This window comes from Oncorhynchus kisutch, linkage group LG24 (genome assembly GCF_002021735.2).
Source record: "Oncorhynchus kisutch isolate 150728-3 linkage group LG24, Okis_V2, whole genome shotgun sequence".
In the NCBI taxonomy this organism is placed as follows: domain Eukaryota; kingdom Metazoa; phylum Chordata; class Actinopteri; order Salmoniformes; family Salmonidae; genus Oncorhynchus; species Oncorhynchus kisutch.
In genome coordinates, this window is record NC_034197.2 from 13,316,789 (window position 1) to 13,335,033 (window position 18,245).

An 18,245-nucleotide genomic window follows, 5' to 3' on the forward strand; every position below is an offset into this window, starting at 1 on the left:
TCACCGGACGTGCTACCTTGTCCCGGACCTGCTATTTTCGACTCTCTCTCTCTACTGCACCTGCTGTCTCTGACTCGGAATGCTCGGGTATGAAAAGCTAACTGACATTTACTCCTGAGGTACTGACCTGTTGCACCATCTACAACCACTGTGATTATTATTATTATTTGACCATGCTGGTCATCTATGAACATTTGACCATCTTGGCCATGTACTGCTTTAATCTCAACGTGGACTGGCCACTCCTCAGAGCCTTGTCCCTCTCAAGGTTTCTTCCTAGGTTCCTGCCTTTCTAGGGAGGTTTTCCTAGCCACCGTGCTTTTACATCTGCATTGCTTGCTGTTTGGGGTTTTAGGCTGGGTTTCTGTATAGCACTTTGTGACATCTGCTGATGTAAAAAGGGCTTTATAAATCAATTGGATTGTTTGATTGATTAAGAACACCTGCTCTTTCCATGACATAGACTGACCAAGTGAATCCAGGTAAAAGATATGATGCCTTATTGATGCCACTTGTTAGATCCACTTCAATCAGTGTAGATGAAGGGGAGCAGACAGGTTAAAGAAGGATGTTTAAGCCTTGAGACAATTGAGACATGGATTGTGTGTGTGTGCCATTCAGAGGGTTAATGGGCAAGACAAAAGAGTTAAGTGTCGTGTCTGACTAGGATTCAATTATATTACATGCTATTTTATCAAATCGATTACCTGACGTTTAATTGATTACGTGATTGAATTAAACCATGCAACAATTAAACCATTAATAACCTGGGGCACCAGGGAAGCATTCATTTATATTGAGCGGTTATCTCCCGAATCCTGAAGATCTTTAACATCAATAGCAGTCAATTATTAATCTTCACCTCGATTGGCCTAATTCTTATTGTCGTAAGTACTTGGTTATCTGCACGTACCCTAGCTAATAAGTTGAATCAGCAAAACACAAATTGGCTTAATAATGTATTACTAAATACCTAAATAATCACACAGAATTACATAAACTCAGCAAAAAAAGAAACGTCCTCTCACTGTCAACTGTGTTTATTTTCAGCAAACTTAACATGTGTAAATATTTGTATGAACATAACAAGATTCAACATCTGAGACATAAACTGAACATGTTCCACAGACATGTGACTAACAGAAATGGAATAATGTGTCCCTGAACAAGGGGTGTTTAAAATCAAAAGTAACAGTCAATGCAGCTGGTGGCCACACCAGATACTAAGTCCTGCAGTGCACTCCTCCTCATGGACTGCACCAGATTTGCCAGTTCTTGCTGTGAGATGTTACCCCACTCTTCCACCAAGGCACCTGCAAGTTCTCGGACATTTCTGGGGGGAATGGCCATAGTCCTCACCCTCCGATCCAACAGGTCCCAGACGTGCTTAATGGGATTGAGATCCGGGCTCTTCGCTGGCCATGGCAGAACACTGACATTCCTGTCTTACAGGAAATCAAGCACAGACCGAGCAGTATGGCTGGTGGCATTGTCATGTTAGAGGGTCATGTCAGTATGAGCCTGCATGAAGGGTACCACATGAGGGAGGAGGATGTCTTCCCTGTAACGCACAGCGTTGAGATTGCCTGCAATGACAACAAGCTCAGTCTGATGATGCTGTGACACACCGCCCCAGACCATGACGGACCCTCCACCTCCAAATCGATCCCACTCCAGAGTACAGGCCTCGGTGTAACTCTCACTCCTTCGACGATAAACGCAAATCCGACCATCACCCCTGGTGAGACAAAACCCCGACTCGTCAGTGAAGAGCACTTTTTGCCAGTCCTGTCTGGTCCAGCGACGGTGGGTTTGTGCCCATAGGTGACGTTGTTGACAGTTGTTGTTGCCATCCTGTACCTGTCCCGCCGGTGTGATGTTCGGATGTACCAATCCTGTGCAGGTGTTGTTACATGTGGTCTGCCACTGCGAGGACAATCAGCTGTCCGTCCTGTCTCCCTGTAGCGCTGTCTTAGGCGTACGGACATTGCAATTTATTGCACTGGCCACATCTGCAGTCCTCATGCCTCCTTGCAGCATGCCTAAGACACGTTCACGCAGATGAGCAGGTCCCGTGGCATCTTTATTTTGGTGTTTTTCAGTCAGGAGAAAGGCCTCTTTAGTGTCCTAAGTTTTCAAATCTGTAACCTTAATTGCCTACAGTCTGTAAGCTGTTAGTGTCTTAACAACCGTTCCACAGGTACATGCTCATTTATTGTTTATGGTTCATTGAACAAGCATGGGAAACAGTCTAAACCCTTTACAATGAAGATCTGTGAAGTTCTTTGGATTTTTATAAAATATCTTTGAAAGATATATATTTTTTGCTGAGATATATATATATATATATATATATATATATATATATATATATATATACATATACACACACACAGGTTAGATCACACATTGACTACTAATCATGTCATGAAAAGCCCCTAGTGGGCTAACCCGATATGACGGCTGTTAACACAAAAGAAGGGGGTTGGGTTTGAATGAAAGAGCGGGAAGACTGAGGGACAAAGGGATTGGTTTCACTATCGGACCTTGAGAAGCTATGCTACCATAAATACAGAATCTTATGCATTCTAATAACCACCCATTCGGAAAAGGAAAATGCAAGATATATATATTACTCTGAGCTGAGCTTCGATAGATGGTTTAAAAAAAATGTTTTTAAACGTTAGGACAGCAGTTAACTAAATGTTAATTTTGTTAGGTTGTAGTTGAAATTAGCCCTTTTAAACGTATGGACACCAGTCCTCACGTCCTCGGGAACTGAGGTTGACTTCTGTTAACTGGCTTTTGTACTGGGGGAGAGAAGGGCGTGTTTCATAGTTCTCAACCAATGTCTGTTCACTTGGGCGTGCACCTGAGTGAGCATAGTTTACTTATGAAAACAATTCTCTCATTTAGAAGCTAAAATGACATTTAATCTTTTCACAAATAGTTTCAAATTTAAACATTTAAATTGCGCAACAATTCCATGTGAATCTGAACTAGAATGTGTAGACTTTCCAATATACAATTTACGTCGTCCTATCATCAGATATAATGTCCTAGACAACAACTGATCTGACATCATATTCTTTAAGTACCAATGGACACTTCAACTGGTTGAGAAAGGGAAATATTGTTCCATTCCCCAACCTTTTGATGTTACCATACTCTCTCTAATGTTAACAAAGGGCTTTCCAAGAGTCCATTCTGTAGAGTGGAGAGAAAATGGGGGAAAGGTATTTATGTGGGGGTCATAAACCTCACCCAACATGGCAACGTCATGACAGTAGTACTGTAGGTGCCAGGCGCACCGATTTGTGTCAAGAACAGTAAAGCTGCTGGGTTTTTCCAAGCTCAACCGTGTCCTGTGTAAATCAAAAATGTTCCACCACCCATATGACAATCAGTCAACTTGACACAAATGTGGGAAGCATTAGATTCAACATGGGCCAGCATCCTTGTAGAATGCTTTTGACATTTTGTAGAATCCATGCCCCAAAACCACTCCTGCATTGGGGTTGTTGTCCTGTTGGTAGGTGAACCTTCGCCCCAGTGTGAGGTCCAGAGTGCTCTGGAGCAGGTTTTCATCAAGGATCTCTTTGTACTTGGCTCCGTTCATCTTTATCTTGATCCTGACTAGTCGCCCAGTCCCTGCCACTGAAAAACATCCCCACAGCATGATGCTGCCACCACCATAGAGATTAGAGGTCGACCGATTATGATTTTTCAACGCCGATACCGATACTGATTATTGGAGGACAAAAAAGCAAATACTGATTAAAATTGGGCAATTTTTTATTTATTTATTTGTAATAATGACAATTACAACAATACTGAATGAACACTTATTTTATAATACAGCAATAAAAATAAATGTAGCCTCAAATAAATAATGAAACAATTTGGTTTAAATAATGCAAAAACAAAGTGTTGGAGAAGTAAAAGTGCAATATGTGCCATGTAAAAAAGCTAACGTTTGAGTTCCTTGCTCAGAACATGAGAACATATGGAAGTTGGTGGTTCCTTTTAACATGAGACTTCAATATTCCAAGGTAAGAGGTTTTAGGTTGTAGTTAATATAGTATTTATAGGACTATTTCTCTCCATACCATTTGTATTTCATGTACCTTTGACTATTGGATGTTCTTATAGGCACTATAGTATTGCCAGTGTAGCAGTGTAGCTTTCGCGTAACAGGCAGGCTCCTTGTGGAGTGCAACGAGAAGCAGGTGGTTAGAGCATTGGACTAGTTAACTGTAAGGTTGCAAGTTTGGAACCCCCGAGCTGACAAGGTGAAAACCTGTCGTTCTGCCCCTGAACAAGGCAGTTAACCCACCGTTCCTAGGCCGTCATTGAAAATAAGAATGTGTTCTTAACTGACTTGCCTAGTAAAATAAAGATTAAAGGTATAAAAATAATAATAATGAAATAAATACATTTTCAAAAAAATCACCAAAATCGGCGCCCAGAAATACCGGTTTCCGATATGAAAACTTGAAATCGGGCCCAATTAATCGGCCATTCCGATTAATCGGTCGACCTCTAATAGATATGGTGCCAGGTTTCCTCCAGACGTGAAGCTTGGCATTCAGGACAAAGAATTCAATCTTGGTTTTCATGGTCTGAGTCCTTTAGGTGCCTTTTGGCAAACTCCAATCGGGCTGTCATGTGCCTTTCACTGAGGAGTGTCTTAGAGCTTTCTTCTCAGAAAGCTCTAAGAAGATTCTTGGTGGTTCCAAACTTCCTCCATTTAAGAATGAAGGAGGCCACTGTATTCTTGGGGATCTTCAATGCTGCAGAAATGTTTTGGTACCCTTCCCCAGATCTGTACATCGACACAATCCTGTCTCTGAGCTCTATGGACAATTCCTTCGGTCACATGGCATGGTTTTTGCTCTGACATGTACTGTCAACTGTGGGACCTTATATAAACTGGTGTGTTCCTTTCCAAATCATGTCCAGTCAATTGGATTTACCACAGGTGGACTCCAATCAAGTTGTGAAACATCACAAGGATGATCAATGGAAACAAGACGCACTTGAGCTCAATTTCAAGTCTCATAGCAAAGAGTCTTAATACTTATATATAGTAAATCAGGTATTTCTGGTTTTATTTTTAATACATTTACAAATGGGTCCTATTATGCCTGGAGGAAATCAAGCACCTCATACCAATGGTGTCACATCCTGACCTTAGTTACTTTTTTATGTCTCTGTTTTAGGTTGGTCAGGGCGTGTTTTGTAGTTCTATGTGTTTGGCCTGGTATGGTTCCCAATCAGAGGCAGCTGTCAATCGTTGTCTCTGATTGAGAACCATAGTTAGGCAGCCTGTTTTCCCACTATGGTTTGTGGGTAGTTATTTTACGTTTCAGTGTTTGCACCATAAGGGACTGTTTCGGTTTTCATTTATTCTCTTGTTCTTTTGTATTTTGTGTTCAGTGTATTAAAAGTAAATATGAACGCGTACCATGCTGTGCTTTGGTCTACTCCTTCTTCCACCAACGACAATCGTTACAAATGGTCATGCATTGTGGTGGTAGTGTGAGGGTTTGGGGATGCTTTGCTGCCTCATGACCTGTACGACTTGCCTTAATAGAAGGAACCATGAATTCTGCTATGTATCATATAATTCTACAGGAGAATGTCAGGCCATTCATCTGTGAGCTGAAGCTTAAACACAGCTGGGTCATGCAGCAAGACAATGATCCAAAACACACAAACAAGTCTACATGAAAATGGCTAAAAAGCAACACATTTGAGAATGGCCTAGTTTAAGTCTTGGCCTAATCCCAATTGAGATGTTATTGAGTGTAAGGGGACTAGGTGTTGAATAACTTTGTTTATGAAATAAATGAAATAAGTATGTCATTGTTGTGTTATTTTTTCACTCAGGTTCCCTTTATCTAATATTAGCTTTTGGTTGAAGATCTGATAACATTCAGTATCTGTCACGTTCTGACCTTAGTTCCTTTTTTATGTCTTTGTGTTAGGTTGGTCAGGGTGTGAGTTGGGGTGGGTAGTCTAGGTTCTTTTTTCTATGTTATATTCCTATATGTTTGGCCAAGTCTGGTTCTCAATCAGAGGCAGGTGTCGTTCATGGTCTCTGATTGAGAATCATACTTAGGTAGCCTGTTTTCCCCATTTTGGTTGTGGGTGTTTAATTTCTGTTTAGTGTCTGTTCCCCTGGCAGAACTGTTTCGTTTTCTCTTCGTTGTTATTTTGTGTAGTGTTCAGTTTTTCAATTAAAATATGACGAACACTTACCACGCTGCATTTTGGTCCTCCTCTCCTTCCACCAACGAGAATCGTTACAGTATCAAAAATATGCAAAAGTAGAGACAATTAGAAAGAGGACTGATACTTTTTTCACGGCACTGCACATATACAGTATATATTATTATTATTATCATTTGTATTTTATTTTGGGGAAATTGGTCCGTGGACCCGGCCGCCAGTTGCCCATCCCCCATTTATACCAATAAATATTGCCGATCTGGAGTCACTAGCTAGATTTCACTCTTGGATTAATCTGGTGCTAACAACATTGATTACCATTGCCAGAGTTGTGCTCTATAAATAGAATACCCCCATTGACTGGTGGCATTAATCGATATTTAACAATCCCATAGCAGACCAAATGGACAGGGGGATGGTGGTATATCCACGCCTGAACTTCAGATTTGTTCAGGCTTGTCTACTATTATGGTGATATTTTTAATACAAGATTATGTCTCAAATGCAAACAATGTTGATAGGAAAGTGAAGGTTACATTCACCCCCCATATTTGACATAGTTCAACTTTCTAAAGCAGAATCAGATGTCTGGACACGGATGTGAACAATAAGTGGCTGATTAGCATTTCACATGGTCCCCCTCAACCTCCTGACCTCTGATCCCCATTACTACACTATGGGAAGCTATAGCTAGTGACAGGGATGTGGACACAGGTTCCGCTCCATCTCAGGAGACAGTCAGGATCAATAGTGGATCCTCCTATTTAGACATGCATAGTCGTGAGTATGGTTGAGTAGCCAATGACCATGGATAGAGAGGAAGAGAGAGTGACACCAGCTGAATATGTGAGCCCCATCAGTGTAATTCCACATATACCGGAAGGCTTGGTATGACTGTCAGCTTCCAGACAGTGTAGACCAAGTCTGACCCTCATGTAAATGTTTTTTTTTCAATACATTTTATCTATAGGAGTTGATTTTAACATTGAGGACTAGTGTATTGGGGAAATGTGATTTCCCCCCCCCCCCCCTTTAGGAAAGCAGCTGTGCACAGAACCTCAGCCCCATTTAGAAAAGACAACCATGCCGCTTGAGGGAGATTGAACGAAAACACAGTCAAGGTTCGCATACCAGAGGACATATCCAGCTGTTGGGGTGTAATATGACCAAGCTTTCAGAGCTCTTCATCTGTTGACGTCTATCTGCATAATCCATTAAACATCATTACATGCTACATCTCTTCATCTGCTGGGCTAGCCGCTAGACACATTTCCTTGGCTAGCAGAGGACAGAGGAGAGGAGGGTTCATACTATGGAATGCGGCTCGGAGTTTAAGGAACATTCTAATGAGGGCTGCTGAACTGAAGGAGATAGGAGAGAATGTTGGAGGAGGTCTGGGCAGTGACAATGGTCTCACTGGGGGCTGCAAGAGGATTCTCCTGGGCCCAGTTTTTCAAAAGTTATCTATCCGGGATTTCACCCACCAGATAGGATTAAATGCATAGAAAGAGAATAAATAGAATGGACAAACCATTGACTTGAATGGGGACTGTTCTATTCGTTCTATTTCTATGCATGTAATCCTACCCGGTAAGTGAAATCCAGATAACTTTTGAAAAACTGGGCCCTGGGGACCAGAGAGGCTATAGTAGATCTTATCTGACTCCCACGGTGAGAGAGTGAAAGCCTTTACACCCGCCTCCCTCTCTATCTCTCCGCCTCCTCTCCCTTCCTCCCTCCCTCCCTCTCCCTCCCTGCCTCCCTCTCCCTCCCTGCCTCCCTCCCTCCCTCCCTCTTTGTGGTGCAAATGAAACCAAACAGTGCAGGCCCCAGATAACGTCTCCCTCCGCTTGACAATCACCTCTGACATTGCACTAATGGGGAATTTAGTGATGTTAATAAAAGCGGTCAATAGAGTGCCCTGGGGGACGAGCACAAAGCCAACCACACACTTCTGATCTCGCCGGGGATATCATTAATATGGCCCAAAAATATAGAATCCTCTGTACACCCCAAACCCATCCCCCTGGCCCACACATACGCTACATACAGGCATTGACATGCACACAGAAGACACACAGAAGACACACACACACACTTTCAAAATGAGACACTTGCACTTGAAGGCAATCACGAACAAGCATGCCTAGCCTATAGACTTCACACACATACATGCACATCCTGCATGTCGTAGAGACTAAACACTTGGGCCTATAGTCATTAGTGTACATAATTCCCCTTTTAATTCATATTAGCAATTAAAGACAAGGAGGAGCAGGCAGGACAGACGCCTTGTGGGACTGAATTAAAATAAAGAAACCAAACTGTGGCTGACAAGATGTGGCCTGGTATTAGAGAACAGGGATTTCAGAAAGGAGGGGATGGCTTGTGCTCTGGCTACTGGTACACTAAATGAGCTCTCTCTCTCTCTCTCTCTCTCTCTCTCTCTCTCTCTCTCTCTCTCTCCTCTCTCTCTCTCTCTCTCTCTCTCTCTCTCTCTCTCTCTCTCTCTCTCTCTCTCTCTCTCTCTCTCTCTCTCTCTCTCTCTCTCTCTCTCTCTCTCTCTCTCTCTCTCTCTCTCTCTCTCTCTCTCTCTCTCTCTCTCTCTCTCTCTCTCTCTCTCTCTCTCTCTCTCTCTCTCTCTCTCTCTCTCTCTCTCTCTCTCTCTCTCTCTCTCTCTCTCTCTCTCACTCACTCACTCACTCACTCACTCACTCACTCACTCACTCACTCACTCACTCACTCACTCACTCACTCACTCACTCACTCACTCACTCTCTCTCTCTCTCACTCTCTCTCACTCTCTCTCACTCTCTCTCTCACTCTCACTCTCTCACTCTCTCTCTCTCCTTCTCCCTTCTCCCTTCTCCCTCCCCATCTTCGAGGGCAAAGAGTGTTTCTTTGGATTGAATTGGAGTAGAATAGAATCACTTTGGTGTTCGCCAAGGAAAATAAATCCCCTCCTTAATTTGTGAATATTTCTCAGTCATTCAGATAGTCTTTAATGTGCCTGTTCTGCTCCCCGGAGCTGCAAAACAATTAGGCCTAATTACATGTAGTGTGAGAATGATTTGATAAAGAGAAATGTTGTATCCCTGCAAAGTAGAGCAGTCAAAGGCAGTTATCTTGATTGCTGTGTTTGTTATTATTATGAGTGTGTGCATCCACCGTAGTTCCTCCCAGACTCGGACTCAACCTTGTCGTTTCCAGGGTCGTTGGTGAGCTGGGGTTGCTGCCCTGTTGTTTAATGCCTAGAGGAAACATTAGAGCGGTAGCCTAAAATCCAGATTTGTTTTGTGCTAGTATTCCACTCCTTGTACTCCATGTAATATGCCAGTAATGGAGTGGCAAGAAGTGGAATGTTAGCACAAACAGACTGGTACACATGATATTAGAGCTGAGTTGAGCTGAGGAATGGCTCTGTAAGCTATTACCAGCGGTAACCTCAGTAGACTACAGTCAGTGTAAAATGTAAATGAATTATTCTGCTGGCTTTCTACATTGAACTGAGGCTGAAGAGAACTCCCAGTGGAAGGGAGCTGTCTGCTTCTTGGTAAGTGAACGTTGAGGTGTGAATGGGAACAGAGGCTGAATAATGATGGCTGGTTTGGTTTCACTGTATCAATGCCTAGAATAACCTTGGACTTGCACTGTGTAAGATGAGTCTAGCACTATTGTACATTGTTCTCTGTAGAAATGATAACAGACCACGTGACTCTACTGAGCCAAAATGGTCATTGGGTGTGTGTGTGCGTGTGCATGTGCGTGTGTGTGTGTGTGTGTGCGTCCGTGTGTCTCCTCTGTAACTCACAGCTTTTGTGCACTGCACGTCTTTTCCCAGCAGCCAGTTGAGCTCCAGGTTGCCCTCTCCCTGGTAGCAGGACTGCAGGCGCTCCTTGATACGGGCGTTGATGTCCTTGATGGTGAACACGCAGAGCGCAGAGTCATCTGGTGGCTGGTGGTACTGTTTCTGGCCCTTGGAGAACACGGTGAAGAGCACGTCGTCTGTGGCACTGATGTTCAGCGAGGCGGCCAGCACACGGCCCGGCTTAGCTAGGTAGGCAGCCTGCAGGAGACGGTACTCCACGCCATTCCTCACGCAGCCCACGGGTAAGGAGACGTATGAGTGGAACTTGTGGTCATCCTTGCAGAGGCGTACGATGCGCGAGGTGTAGAAGAGGTCGTTGGAGGATCCGCCAGATGACATGCTGTTCTCCGGCGTCTCAGGCTGGACGGTCAGGAAGTAGACGAAGGAACCACTGGCGAAGCCATACACGTAGTAGATGTCGAAGTGGGACACCAGCGCAAGCGTGTCTGACGGGATCTTTATCAGAGACGAGACGAAGTCCGTGTGGAGCTCGTAGTCAAGCATGGCTGAGGACTCTGGGTCACGGGGCAGCTTACGGCTGGAGATGGTAGGGAAGTAGTCCTGCTTGCCGTCTACTGCCGTCCCGATGAAGAGAGTCCCGTCCTGTCCATGGGAGGGCACGATTACCCCGTACATGGTGCCTGTCTGGTTGACGCTGGAGAGGTAGTGCTCTTTCTTATGGGACGGCTCCACTAGGATAAACAGGTCGTCCAGACGAAGGAGTTTACAGACTCCCTGGTAGAGGCTACCGCAAGCCAGAAGGCGATTCTGGCTGTAGTCTATGAGGAGCAGCTTGTTGACGTTGTTTGTGGAGGTCAGGGGTTCAGAGCAGGGCTGGACAATGAGGGGCGGGTAGCAGGCCTTGTTATCGTCCTCAGGGCCTGTGTCGTGGGACACCATCAGGGTCAGGTTGCCTGATAGCTTGTAGACACGGTTGACTGCTCCAATGTAGAGCGCCCCAGTTGTCTGGTGGACCGTCAGATGGTTGAAGGCCCACTCCCGGCGCTCTGGGTGGAAGCTGGTGAAGGTGGTCTGGCCTTGGCACACGGTGGCAGCGACAGCTAACACCCAGCAGCCCAGCATGGCCAGCACAGTGCCCCGTGTAGGGCCCGCTGGGAAAGTCCTGGCGCTGTATTGTGTGACTCGCCGCGACCGTCGGCCCTCCATACCACTAGGGACTCTGCAACAAGGCAACAGCAGACTGAACAGGGGGAGGATGGAGGAGGAGTGGGAGGGAGGCTACCTTCCTCTTTGTGTTCTCAAAGGCTAGGTTCGCGCTTTTATCTTCACCACGGTCTTCACATGTTTCTGAAAGAGAGAAAGAGAGAGAGGTGGGTGAATAAATGAAAGAGAGCACATTGTGACTCACACTCACAGTCAAAGGGGAAGCAGATAACGGAAAAGGCCTTTCTTTTGGTCCCTCCTGCTGCTGTGGAAAGTTCACCCTGGCCAAGGCGATGAGTTAGGGAACAGTAGAATGAATGCTGAGAGAAAACCTTTATCGCTACATTCCAGAGGAGTTGCTGGACAAGAGAGGTCTGATAAGACAATGAAGGAAAGTGAGCAGGTTACGGCTAACGGAAATTAGCATGACCTGAGACCTGAGTCCTGAGTCCTGCTGCCTAGCTGCTTCAGGCCTCAGACACTGAGACAGTGGGTTGCTAAGAACACCACAAACCAATGGACTGCCCAGGGCGCCACATTTCACAGATCAAGCCTCACCATGCAGTGAAATGAGTCATACTACTTAGTGTCATCCACACATCAGAGAAGCACACTTCAGGCTAGTGCTCCACAGAGCCACTTATTTAATGCTATAATGAACAGATGCCATGGGTCAAATAATACAAGCAAGAGGCTAAAATGTCTTGACATTTAAACCAAGGTTTTAAGTACTCCAGCTAGAGAAAGACTTTTGAGGGTACAGCACAGCTAAAAACAAAAGGAATGTCAAATACATGTATTGGGCTCATATTACCCTAAATCTATTTCTGGGAAGGAAGCATTGCCATCTCATTTTGCTACTCATTTCCAATCTAACTGTGAAAACATATATCAAGGAAAGTTTGCAATTTATGCAACAATGCTTTGCAGACTGGCTGCAGAGATGTCATCCCCACCACAAAGCTATAAATCAAGAGACAGAGAGAGAGAGAGAAAGAGAGAGAGATGGGTAGAGAAAGGGAGAGACAGAGGGAAAGAGAGAGCCCCTCTTCACAGTTTATCCCCAGGAGTTAATTATCTGGTCTACGGTAGAGGGGAGGTCTGGATCTTATTACTGGAACAAAGTGAGAACAAATTGGGAGACAGATCCTCTGCTTGCAACCCTCCTCTGTCTGTTTTATCTTCCCACTTTTCCCTCCTTCCCTCCCTTCTTCTCTCCTTCCCTCTCTCACACCCCTCCCTCCCTCCTCTCTCTCTCCCCCTATCTGCTTTTCTCCACCCCCACCCTTCTTATCTCCCCCCCCTCTCTCCATCCCTCCCTCTCTGCTCTTTAAGGTCTCTGTCTGTTCAACCAGGATATGAATCTATTAATTATTATTATTCAACGTTACTCTGTTTTTTTTGTCCACCGCTGACACCATCACATCCTGCAGGGATTAATCATTGGCTCCGGAAGAATCCTTCCTAAATGAATCAGGACCCCGTTCGACATGCACATCTCACCCTCCTCTCCCTCTCTCCCTCGTTTTAATAGTGCATCCAATACCATGCTGTGTTTTCTCTCCCTTGATCAGTATTATTCCATCAGGACCAAGCAACGCCAGGCAGTGAGGGGCTAACAAGTGGAGACAATGGCAGCGATGGACGCAGCGCATTGTGACATCAAGAATGATCAGGCATAGCGCTACAACAAGGGTAATTAGTGGCGTGCTGGACGAGGTAGCTGGGGACCGTGTGCGTGTCGGTGGGGACGCCAGGGGGGTGAAACGTGTCGGACACAAGCCTACATCGTTCGTTACACTCCGCATTTGCATTTCACAGCAGCCAGTGAGGGAGAGCGGGAGAGAGGGGAGGGCAGCAGAGAGAATCAAGCCAAGGACGAGAATAGAGAGATGTGGCTGGACTAATCAGCTGGTTCTTTGATTTACTCATTTGCATATGTCTGGATGGGGTGGGATATAGAGGCGATCTACAGTGCTTCAGGTGGGTCTGGTATACATCATATATATTTACAGTCCCTCTCCACTTACACACACTCCTCCCTCCTCCAGCCCTCTGCTGTCAAAACCTGGTAACTGTCATCCTGGGTCCCTCCCACCAACCTCCCTCCCTCAGCCCATAAACAGTGAGTTCCTAGGGGCCACTGGGGCCTGGCCTGGCCTAGCCTTGCGTGTGCTGGGGTGGGCTGAGGTGTTGGAGGTGGGTGGGCTGCTCTTAGGTGTCCCATAAAAGAGCTGGGCTAGGCTATAAACCAGGGTCAAGCCCACTTCCTGCGCTGCCCGCCCACCCTGACTGAACCACGGCTGCAGCCGCCATGCTGCTTCCTTTGTATGAGCGTAGTGCTATGGAGGTGCAGAGCAGAGAGCAGAGCAGAGCAGAGAGCAGAGCAGAGTAAAACAGAGGAGAGGTGCATCCCAAATGGCAAAGTGCTTCTTCCTGAAGCAGAAGCAGGAGCAGAAGCAGAAGAAGCAGGAGCAGGAGAAGAAGCAGCTGCACTGAAGCAGAAGCAGGAGCAGGAGCAGAAGAAGAAGCAGCTGCACTGAAGCAGAAGCAGAAGAAGAAGCAGAAGAAGAAGAAGCAGGAGCAGGAGCAGAAGCAGCTGCACTGAAGCAGAAGCAGAAGAAGAAGCAGAAGCAGAAGAAGAAGAAGCAGGAGCAGGAGCAGAAGAAGAAGCAGCTGCACTGAAGCAGAAGCAGAAGAAGAAGCAGAAGCAGAAGCAGAAGAAGCAGGAGCAGAAGAAGAAGCAGCTGCACTGAAGCAGAAGCAGAAGAAGAAGAAGCAGGAGCAGAAGAAGAGACTGAATTAATGAACGGTAACCATATATAACGTCTCAAAGGTCAACTGCTAATGTAGCTACCAGGAAGAGAAGCTGTACCAAGCAATGGAGCTGTGTTGATGCTGTTTTCCCCTCCTTTTGGCTGCTCTTGACGGGTAGGGACTCATTATGCTGCCAACCAAGGGATTTGAATAGCACGATTGACTTCACTTGTTAGTAGCTTTCTTGTTTGAAGCCACGTCGTCTTTTCTCTCCTCCTCGCTAGCAGACATATACAGCAGGAACTCGTGAAGCAATTAACATGCAAGAGCTAGTGGTGGTGAATCATGAGCCAGTCACCTGATAGCCTAGACCTAGAGAGGCCTTGGGGCATCATGGGTGATACGCCTGGCTGAGTCTGTGGTAGCATTTGTAGGCTACAATGGAGACATTCTTGTCCAGGCTTGATTTGCTTCTGAGCTATAATGAACGGTAGGAATAGCATTGTATAGTAAAAACACCTCTTTCAATTTACCGCCAATGCTACCAGTGTGTCAAACAGGCCTGATCTCCGGACCCAGACCCAACTCTTGCGTGCAGGCGGCGTGCAGCTGGCCAGCTACTCGATTTGTCTGTCACGAGAGACTACCAGTTAAACAGCAACTCCACCCGATGCAGAGCCATCTTTGTCTGCTCACGGACACATTGAGCCATCTGTTTTCTAAACAAGCCTTGTTTGTGGGTCAGCTTTGATTTGTTGACACATTACAACCGTGTAAATTGTAGCGACGCACAAAGATGTACTGGAGTGAAGACACACGTCAGCTAACGTGGGAATTACATCATCCCACAGACAAGCTCACAAAAAAACATCAGATTGCTCAGCTCACTAAATGCATTAACCGCTTCCTGGATGAGTCAATCTGTCCTGTGTTTGTCAACCATGCCATTTCATCTACCAGCTCATCATCATTAGTCAGTGTGTAGGCACAGGTCTTCCGACTGACCACCACTGCTGGATGTGTGTTGTAAAACAGCTACTGTATAGTCCTACTGTTATTCTACATCAGGGATCCTCAACTAGAGTCAGCCGCGGGCCGGAAGATAATTACAAATCATTTGCAAATTGAAAATTGCCAGCAAGAGGCCCAAACTAAACCAGAATGATTCAAACCTGGCTTACATTTGTATACGATCACATACTGTATCTCTCTATTATGTGTGGGAATACCTTGGAACACATTTCCAAAATAGAAATCAACTGGAGCTGATTTTCTGGTGTTTGTACAGTCTTTTATGTCATTTATGTCCAACAATAAAAAAAAAATTAAAAAAAATGTTTACAATGTTTTGCTGAGAAAACTTGGGTGGCCAAATAAAATCCCAGGCAGACCACCAGTTGGGGAACCCTGCTCTGCATGTCCTGACTAGTTCAACCCGGAAAATAACCAACAGACACCAGAAGACATACAGTCAACTCGTCTCCAGGCAGAAAAAGTATTGGCCAGGCCATGTGAAGTGAAGCTAAGACATCAACAACATACCATTGTGAACTGGAAACGGTGATCATGGTTTCGAAATGAGCAATGCGTTTCTCTTAAGCTTCCCATTGATAATTAAACAGTCGGCATGTTGGCCTGCACAGCTCACCCATGCTGCTGCCTCTGAGTGCCTTGCTAACCCAAAGGGCTGCTGCACTCTGTCAGCTCTTTCTGTCAACTCTCTACTTCTGGCCAGAGCTGCTAGCGCGCAATAGTTCACTATAGTGAGTCGCTTGTGCACTATATAGGGGATAAGGAGGCCTTTTGGACAAAGCCTGTTAGCTCGTCTGCCTGTGTCCTGCCTGGTCCCTGTACCCGAACGCTGGTGGTGCCCTCAGTTGGCGTCCTTTGGGGTACGAACTTTGGGGGCAGTGCCAGGCCAGCAGCGGGCACATGGTAGCAGCTAGGCTAATCTGTAGAAGTGGAGGGCTTGCCACACTGGAGGACAAGGGGAGGAGAGGAGAAACTAGGACAATGACAAAACAGACCAACAAAACAGTACCTGACTGCTCTGGTGGAATGCTTTCAGTGAGCTGAGCAGGCCTATAGCTCTGAACCCCAGTCTCTTCCCCTGCTGGAAGAGAGCAGCCGTTCCTCCCTCCTCCTCCCTCCCTCTCTCCTCCCTCTCTCACTCCCTCTGCTTTGTGCCTCTTGACTTCCCCCACACTAAGCTCCTTAACAATGCAGTCAAAATTGTTTGATCTCCTAAATTCATATTTACAGACATTGTATTCCAGGAGATAAAGAACATAAACCAAAATCCAGTTACGGATTAAATCCAATTAATTGTTGTGGGGAAGGGGAAAAAATGACATATCAGAATTTCATGGCTCTGATTAATTCCGTTATTCCCTGAATGATTAATATAAAGCATGAAATTGAAACGGTTAAATAAAAGTGAAACGATACAATCTACAGGAGCCCAATTGGGGTTAAAAAAACAACAAACAAATAACTTCAAGACATAATTAAGAATAATTACGAGGTTTATAACGCGCCTGGAACAAACTTTTGTGATTGGGTTAAAGAAAGTGAACCGTCAGCAGCAGAGATAGCAGCCATTTGCATGTTGGTATTAAAAATAGAACGTTTAATCTCCCCTGAAGGAAGGTCTTCTCTATGGGAGGAGACTATTAAAAAAAAGTGATTAGCGGGAGAGGTTAGTCCATTAGTCTTTATTTCTCCACTGAATGAGAGGGTTTCTGCTGTTATGTCTCGTCTCTTGTTGAGGAGTTAGAACAGTTACAGTCGGGAGAACAAGTATTTGATACACTGCCAATTTTGCAGGTTTTCCTACTTACAAAGCATGTAGAGGTCTGTAAGTTTCATCATAGGTACACTTCAACTGTGAGAGACGGAATCTAATACAAAAATCCAGAAAATCACATTGTATGATTTTTAAGTAATTAATTTGCATTTCATTGCATGACATACGTATTTGATCACCTACTAACCAGTAAGAATTCTGGCTCTCACAGACCTGTTAGTTTTTCTTTAAGAATCCCTCCTGTTCTCCACTCATTACCTGTATTAACTGCACCTGTTTGAACTCGTTACCTGTATAAAAGACACCTGTCCACACACTCAATCAAACAGACCTCAACCTCTCCACAATGGCCAAGACCAGAGAGCTGTGTAAGGACATCAGGGATAAAATTGTAGACCTGCACAAGGCTGGGATGGGCTACAGGACAATAGGCAAGCAGCTTGGTGAGAAGGCAACAACTGTTGGCGCAATTATTAGAAAATGAAAGAAGTTCAAGATTATGGTCAATCACCCTCGGTCTGGGGCTCCATGCAAGATCTCACCTCGTGGGGCATCAATGATCATGAGAAAGGTGAGGGATCAGCCCAGAACTACATGGCAGGACCTGGTCAATGACCTGAAGAGAGCTGGGACCACAGTCTCAAAGAAATCCATTAGTAACACACTATGCCGTCATGGATTAAAATCCTGCAGCGCATGCAAGGTCCCCCTGCTCAAGCCAGCGCATGTCCAGGATCGTCTGAAGTTTGCCAATGACCATCTGGATGATCCAGAGGAGGAATGGGAGAAGGTCATGTAGTCTGATGAGAGAAAAATAGAGCTTTTTGGTCTAAACTCCACTCGACGTGTTTGGAGGAAGAAGAAGGATGAGTACAACCCCAAGAACACCATCCCAACCGTGAAGCATGGAGGTGGAAACATCATTCTTTGGGGACGCTTTTCTCCAAAGGGGACAGGACGACTGCACCGTATTGAGGGGAGGATGGATGGGGCCACGTATCGCGAGATCTTGGCCAACAACCTCCTTCCCTCAGTAAGAGCATTGAAGATGGGTCGTGGCTGGGTCTTCCAGCATGACAATGACCCGAAACACACAGCCAGGGCAACTAAGGATTGGCTCCGTAAGAAGCATCTCAAGGTCCTGGAGTGGCCTAGCCAGTCTCCAGACCTGAACCCAATAGAAAATAATTGGAGGGAGCTGAAAGTCCGTATTGCCCAGCGACAGCCCCAAAACCTGAAGGATCTGGAGAAGGTCTGTATGGAGGAGTGGGCCATAATCCCTGCTGCAGTGTGTGCAAACCTGGTCAAGAACTACAGGAAACGTATGATCTCTGTAATTGCAAACAAAGGTTTCTGTACCAATTATTAAGTTCTGCTTTTCTGATGTATCAAATTTTAGATTTTAGATTCCTTCTC

At 45.4% G+C, this 18,245-nt stretch overlaps 1 protein-coding gene across 1 annotated transcript in view; it reads right to left on the reverse strand.

The window, feature by feature from the left end:
- The window catches only part of LOC109869689 (plexin-A2), a 306,452-nt gene that overhangs the window by 251,413 nt on the left and 36,794 nt on the right, over nucleotides 1–18,245 (reverse strand). Inside the window, 1 exon segment of the mRNA XM_031803557.1 lies at nucleotides 10,046–11,410. Coding sequence (XP_031659417.1) covers nucleotides 10,046–11,269 — 1,224 coding nt within the window. The 5' untranslated portion in view covers nucleotides 11,270–11,410.